Source organism: Penaeus japonicus, unplaced genomic scaffold (genome assembly GCF_977035675.1).
Source record: "Penaeus japonicus unplaced genomic scaffold, GWHDUDI00000001_assembly GWHDUDI00000011, whole genome shotgun sequence".
NCBI classification, from domain to species: domain Eukaryota; kingdom Metazoa; phylum Arthropoda; class Malacostraca; order Decapoda; family Penaeidae; genus Penaeus; species Penaeus japonicus.
Window position 1 is genome coordinate 37,884,929 of NW_028234413.1, and position 7,500 is coordinate 37,892,428.

General features: G+C 37.2%; 1 protein-coding gene across 14 annotated transcripts in view; it reads right to left on the reverse strand.

Moving 5' to 3' along the window:
- The window catches only part of scaf6 (SR-related CTD associated factor 6), a 28,689-nt gene that overhangs the window by 13,653 nt on the left and 7,536 nt on the right, over positions 1 to 7,500 (reverse strand). For 7 of the 14 annotated variants that reach the window (XM_043033214.2, XM_043033212.2, XM_043033210.2 and 4 more), the window contains exons 2-8: positions 6,136 to 6,306; positions 4,730 to 5,184; positions 4,422 to 4,583; positions 3,499 to 3,734; positions 2,731 to 2,805; positions 1,977 to 2,021; positions 76 to 187 (exon numbers count right to left, since the gene is read on the reverse strand). In XM_043033214.2, coding sequence (XP_042889148.1) covers positions 76 to 187; positions 1,977 to 2,021; positions 2,731 to 2,805; positions 3,499 to 3,734; positions 4,422 to 4,583; positions 4,730 to 5,184; positions 6,136 to 6,306 — 1,256 coding nt within the window. The remainder of the gene's footprint in view (positions 1 to 75; positions 188 to 1,976; positions 2,022 to 2,730; positions 2,806 to 3,498; positions 3,735 to 4,421; positions 4,584 to 4,729; positions 5,185 to 6,135; positions 6,307 to 7,500) is intronic. The other 7 variants (XM_086542039.1, XM_086542038.1, XM_086542035.1 and 4 more) reach the window with 1 other exon arrangement.

Below are 7,500 nucleotides of genomic sequence, written 5' to 3' on the forward strand. Positions count from 1 at the left end.
ATTAAAGTAATAGCATTCTGCAACACAAGAGCCAACACATATTGCAATCGTTACAAGCTAATGCACGGAAGTTACCTTGTCTAGTTTGGATTTCTGGTCATCTGAGGCTACGGTCATTGCATTGCAGAACATGGGGGCTAAAACCTTTTCGAGGGCCTCCTTCAGGTCATCTGCATTTTTCCTTACGCTGTTGAGTAAAAAATATTACTGATAATGTAACTTAGTCACATGTGATAAGGAGATCCATATTTTAGGAATGATCTTGTACTTGTACTTCTCATCAAATGTATGTCAAATTAAGAGGGTAGAAAAATCTTCTCTTCATATTTTTGTTAACATAAATCTGCTGGCTAAATGCTGTGACTAAATACACACACCATAAACCATAACGAAAATTTCAACAAGCAATCTGAAAGCAAATTCAACCTCTGATTTTCTCAAAGAACCATTACTATATCATATATACACTTTGACCAATAATATCAAAATTCTTCAAATTGTTCTTTGTAACTATGGGTAGCACACAGTATATACACCAACCTCTAGATTTTAGAAAAGCATATAACAGCATTGGCATCCTTTAATTAATTAATTTTTTTGTACCTATCAGTGTGAATATGTCTATTTGTATGGTACATTGTTTGGGGGAGTTAAGCATACATATAATAATATAACATGACCATGAAGAACATTGGGAGCTACAGCTGCACCACACATGTGGCAGTGGAGGAACAAAAGACATCTTCACAGAACTTTTAATTCAACTGATCAAGAAGCAGAAATTTTCTGTGAAGTAATTTTTTAAACGTTTTATCGCATGATTAAACTCAAACACCTAAACTAGAGTAAAAGTCTAGGAAATTATGTAAAACGATTATATTTGAGAACAATCTAACGATCTATTGCTGACGTTTCAGCACGTCACAATTGCCCCTCCCAGAACTCGGTGAGAAAATGCACATCGTCTCAGGATGTCACCCAGGTCCAGGGATAGTTTTCGACCACATGATAGGACGTCAACCGGCGCAAATGGGTTAAATGGCAGGTGCTAGGCCTTGTTGCATACATTGTTGGTAATGTTTCAATTATGTTTAAATCTGTCATTTAACCCAATAATGACAGGGCAGTTTTGGCTCTGATTGGTCTAAACGCCAGGGTATTTCAAGCGCGCAGGCCTAATGCCTTGGGCTATTTGCCTAATCTGGCCGCGTCCATCTGCTGCACACACGATCATCCAGCATACTGGCCATACAAAATCCATGGCATAATATCATGTCCCCAGAGATAAGTGCTGCTACCACATGAGGTGATATCACATCACCCAGTGGTAACGGATTAAATATAAAAGTGCTAGTAAGTAAATTAGTTTTTGATGTCATATAAGATGCAAAGTTCAATAGAACTAGGCAATATATATGAATATATTGAATGGCTATGGCCTTATAAGTCCTCCCAGTAAGTATGTAAGAAAAATACTTTTGAATTTATCCATTTATAACTACATCAGACTTTATTTCTATCAAGTTGTTCTTATTTGTCACAGTCCTGAATACATTTGTTAATGTTCCCTCTCCAAATTACTTATCATGGCTGGTGATCTAGAAGTTTCACCAATTTTTTTCCTGCAAATAATGCCATGATGTAAATATCTTGAAGATAAACAATTAAAGCCAGCTAACCAAGAAGTTCCTAAAATATGGATTCCATAGGGAAAGACACTTACATGGTTATACTACTAAAGAACTAGTAAATACAGACAAGTGCAAACTGTGTAGGCAACAACTATTGAACTACTTTCAAAACTTTGAAACAAAACACAGTATACTTAGAACTCTAAATGCATTTAATAAGAGTATCATGTTCCACACGTTATCATCATACAGGATCTTTCTCTTTTTCTCTCTCTGTTAAGCCCAAGTTGTTCAAAAGATCTTTTAGAATCGCATGATCTCAAAGCAAAGAAAATAGGAGCCTACACGAGCAGCACTGGCTCCTTCTGCGACTCTCCTTTCTTCCTCAAGCTGCAGATTATAAGAAAGACAACCCATTACAAGGTCAATGGTAATGAACAGGACGGGTAGTAAGTATTCTTTAACTGTGACCCAATCTACTTTAATCATTATCTTTATTTGTTTTTTGTTTTTGTTTTTACTTCAAAGCAATATCTTTTAGAGAAAAAATATAGCAATACCATAGACAAAAAAAAAAACAAATAATAAGTATATGCAGTATATCATCAAATTTACAAAATTACTACAGCATTGCCATGCTTACTGAAAACTGAGGTACACTACAGTATCCAATAACATGTCATATGCAGCATTTTACTAATGCCATTCCAGCTAATTCTACAAACAATAATGTTGGATCCTCAGGTAAAAACTAGACCCCTTCAGACATCACCTCAGAAACTGTCTTCACATGGCATATGTAAGAGCTTACTTGATATCATTCTCCAGAATTAAAGAAGGACAGAAAGAAATGTCAAGTGTCTTTTCAAAGAATATACTCCCTTTGAACAAATGGCAAGCAGAGCTAATCATTTGTATGAAAGCACATATTTTCTCAAAAACACATCACGACACCATAACTACTTGTGAACTTTCTTCAGAATTGCTGTTGAACAGTATATCAAAAGTTAATCTCTTTGCCACTGAGGAAAGCTTCTCTACTCCCTAAAACATTTTTTTGTTATTGGTTTGTTTGTTTGTTAGTTAAGACTATACTTACCAGTGATGCAAGACATCATTCATCAGGTAAATGATGTGAAGTTTATGAGTAAATGGACCACTGTTGGCAGTTGCTCTGAAATTAAAAACAATCAATTAAAATCTAACTACATGGCCATTACAATGCATGCCTAACATCCATTGCAAATTATCAACCATTGCTAATAATAACATTTAACTATTAAATAATAATGACAATAATAAATATGTACCTTAAAACAAACTTTATCGGCATTTGAGAAAGATTAATCTATTTAAATATTTAATCAATCATTTATTGATATTAGCTTAGTCTAACGCGCCGAATCAGCTCAGTGTGCCAGGCCACTGTCACAAAAAAAAAAACCCAGGCGTATCGTCATATCACATCCATGGCAGGAAGACCAGCTGGGCTATGATGTGTCATGGCAAATCATGTCATCCATTGTTAAGAGTTTAAAAAAACACACCTTAACCCATTCACGCCGGATGATGTGCTGACACATTTCATGTTTTTTGGGTCAGACGCCGGCAACAAGATATTTGGTCAAGATTGGCGCTCGGGGTGAGCAAGCGGACAGCCCAGGCTTGCGGCTAGTGCACCCGAAAATCCTGAGGCGTTAGGCTTATGCGTTCGAAAAACCTGGCATTCTGACCATTCAGAGCCGCAATAGCCCCGGCGTGAATGGGTTAAATGCAGCTGAATGCTTTGCAGTCTTTAGGGGTTAAGCAACCAAAACATTTGAAATTACATAAGAGGATAATAAGAATAAGTAAAACGACTCCTTACTTCCAGAGGAGGTATCGCGCAATCCAGTGGTTCTTGGTTGGTGTCTGCGCATTGGTGAAGATCCAGTGCTTGCCATTAGAGATTGAGTCCTTGGTGCACGACTCAACTATGGGCCCCAAGAGCTCATCCAGCTCATGCGTTGAGAAACCCAGATCAGCCGCCTCATTGCGCAGGACTTCCCCTCTGGCCACATAGATGCCCTCCCTGACTTGGCCATCTTTCTGTTGCTCTAGGACCTGGAAAAAGATATCATGAGTTGCAAAATTACACAGTATATAGTTAGAGTACATACAAACACACACCTTAACACATACAAGAAAAACATGAACAGAGGAACAAGAAAGAGATAAAAGAAAAAAAGAGGAAGTAGCAGTTGAAGGAAAAGTAGCAAAAGATGATAAAGAAGACAAACAAAAATTACAAAAAAAATTACATAAGAATTGCCATTGCAAATGTGAATTAAATAAAGGAACATTATTTGTAACTGACAAAATCTTACAACAGCATTTACATGTACAGGTTATACATTTTACAAAGAATATCTGACATTTACAGAAGAGGATAATATCTTTTTCTATTTATGTAATCTTTCAAGGGCACAACCCCATGTGCCTTACTTCACACATATGTGTATGATATTGCCTCGGTAAGAGCAAAATATCTACTTCCTGTAATTGAACAAGTATAATTATTTTTTTTACTTTTATAAAAAGATAACTTCATTAGTGTCGATCAGTCATTATTAAGTATTTCTGATGTTATCCACCTGGTATGGCATTCTCAAAAGATAAACAAAATTATGAGTGCCAAACAGATTCATTTCAAACTTACCAAATACTTCATGAAAGATTTTTTTTTCTTTCTCACAAACATTCCTCATATTCACATCTTCCTAAAATATGACTGACTTAAAACTAACTCACCTGTTGTTGTGCTGCCAGGTTCTGCTCACTCTGGTGAATTTGCTCCTGTAGCTGTTGCTGCTGGTTAGCTAAGGTGTCAACATTCACTGTTGGAGGTGGTGGCGGTGGTGGCTGCTGTACATAGCCTGGAGTGTTGTTGGTAAATGCTCCAGGTTCACCAGCCTAAGAAGATACGAGTTACCTATTTCATAGAACGTTTGATATCTTACATACAATAAATGTAAATAAAAGCAAATCTATATCCCAAAGCTAGCAAACAATCTGCAGCAATTATGGACATCTTAGCCACAAGAGAAAGGGCAACATACCTGAGGGGCAGTGTAGGTAGCATCCCCCGGAGGAGGTGGAGGAAAAGACTGTGGAGTGTGAGAAAACAAGGGCTCAGGCGTGGTAGTTGGGGCATACGAGGTGGAGGTTGCATAACTCGGGTCTCCGGGGGGGAAGGTGGTGGTCACAGGTGGAAAGGAGGTGGGGGGTTCGTTCGATGGAGGTGGAGGGACATACTGTCCTGGAGTAAAGCCAGCCGGAGGGACTGCTCCCTGGGGGAAGGGCGGTACGTCCCCGCCAGGGTATGCCGAGGTCGGAGGATAGCCATAAGCCGGAGGGTAGTTCGGGCCTGGGAAAGGGGCAGGAGCACCTCCACCTGAAAATGCTCCCTGAGGTGGAGGCGGAACCTGGTGCAAGGGCGGCTGCTGTGGCTGCTGTGGTTGGGGTGGCTGCTGTTGCTGCTGCTGCTGTTCCCGGGCCTGGCGATGCTTCAGTACTATTTCCGTGAAGACAAATATATTGATGTAAAACAGTTGCACACTTACATCAGTAAATACATATCAAATTACTTTTCCATCTATACCAGAACATAATTCAATCTTTCCATCTATACCAGAACATAATTCAATCAACAACTTAGGCTATCTTGCTATCAATCTAGAGCTTTCCAATCCTATTTGTATCATATACTCTTGCACAAAGTATGTGTCTGGATTTGAGTCACTGAAATACACTCAAATATCCTTAGTGTACTCATGCCCATTTTATCACTTTACAGATATCTGGAGTCCTGAGTAAACCTATCTTTTCAATCCCTAAAATTTACCCAACGGTATTATCATCACCTTTTTTCTTTTAATCAAGGGATTTATATTTCACTGTTGTTCATCTCTATCTAATTTTAAAAAAGAAAGAAAACAAAAACAAAAAAACTAAGTTTAAGAATTCTAAATTGCCCATTATGTACAATCTTCTTATACCATTCTACCTTCTTGAAGTCAACAATCATTCTTAATCCTCATCTCTAAAAAAATAAGATTTCCAATTTCATACTAATCTTCAATCTTTCCAACACTGCCCTTTCTTCGCTGATGCTCTTCCTTTTCTTGCTAATTTTACAACTGTAACCTTCCATCAATTTGCCTACTTACGTATCTACTAAATCTAATTGACTGTTTGCAATTTGAATTGCTCAGCTTAAAGAAAAAAAAAGGAAAAAAAATATATATATACCAGCTACTTAAAAAATAAACTTCACCTTTTCCTTGAGTTGAATGAAAATTCATCAGCACTGGCAAACAAGGAAAAAAGATGTATATATATATATATAAAACAGTCATCAAAACAGTATTTCAGCTAATGTGCAAAACGCTTTACCAACTAATGGATCTGAGTTCATCACAATCCTTACATAACAATGTGTGTACGCAAGACAAAGCCTACTTACTTGCTTGTTCTGTTGTAACTTTGTACTGGTAATAGTTAAAGTATTCTCCACCAAACAGAAAGCTAAACTTTGGATTTTCTTTCTGTTTGGTCTTGGTCATCTGCTCAAACTCAGGTCCATTGCGAGCCACAAACTGCGCAAGTTTGTCTATAATGTTTTTAAGTTCCTGATCTGAAAAACAAAAAAAATATGTATAAACATTTTTTTCTTTTTTTTTTTTCTTTTCAGGTAGGCATATCTGTACCTGTGCATCAAAATTCATCTTCTATGTTGTTGTTTTTTGTTATTTTGGTCTACTTTTGTACTAAATACGTAACATAACAGATAAGGATGAAAACAAAACCTTTTTCCCTTCATTTCCAAAAAGTGACAAAACCTCCTTTAGTCTGCTGTCATCAACCTTGCATATTTGCAGTATGGGTTATTGCCCCATGGAACATGTCACTATTCTACGTGACATATATGATGCTTTGCAAATAAAAAGTAACCTGGTCTCTTCTATTACCATCTTCAGGGATACCTTTGCTTTAATATCTATTAAAAAAAAAATAATAAAAAAAAATAAAAAAAATAAATTCTTTGAAATTCTAGACCTATGAGAGTATGCATATAACAACATTATTTCCTTTTTATAGAATCCTTGGCTCTCCTTTTTCTAACTCTGGCTGTGAACTGTTAACTGAATCCTAATCCATAGCGGTAAGTCACTAACTGGGTTAACCCTCTCTGGACGTGTGGTACACTACGGTACCGGTCATTCAAGGGCCCGGTTGCCGGGTGGCACCATATGGTGCCAGTCATTTAATTGATTTAGGCCTAAGCGTTCGAAAGCCCCGGCATTGTGACATGCAAGGCTGGAATGCCCCCGTCATGAGTGGGTTAATACGAAAGCAATGCTTAAATAGGTCCACCATATGCCTTTTTCCATGTAAAGTACATCAACTTTTTATTTCCAAGGGATGTAATCCTCTTCTATGTAAACAAACTAACTAATGATATTAATGATGATAATAAAAATAATAATAATAATAACTAAACAATGAATCAAAAGTTTTTGTCTTCTGCGAAAATGCTTTTTGCAACAAACTTGGTATCAGTTCTGGCCTAACTCAATGACATTGGGAAATATAAGGGTTAATATCAAGATCACCATAAGGAAACAAAAATGGGAAATAAGGGGATAATTCCCTTCCCCCCCCCTTCCTTTGCCTTTGATTCTGAACAAAGGGATTAATGTGCTATTGATAAAATCATCAAAAACATGGATTTTGCCTGATTTTGGATGATTATCACCCTAGAAGTAGCCCTGACAGAGCCATAATACCCTATGGATGTAAATCTGTAAATATTAACCCATCCACGATG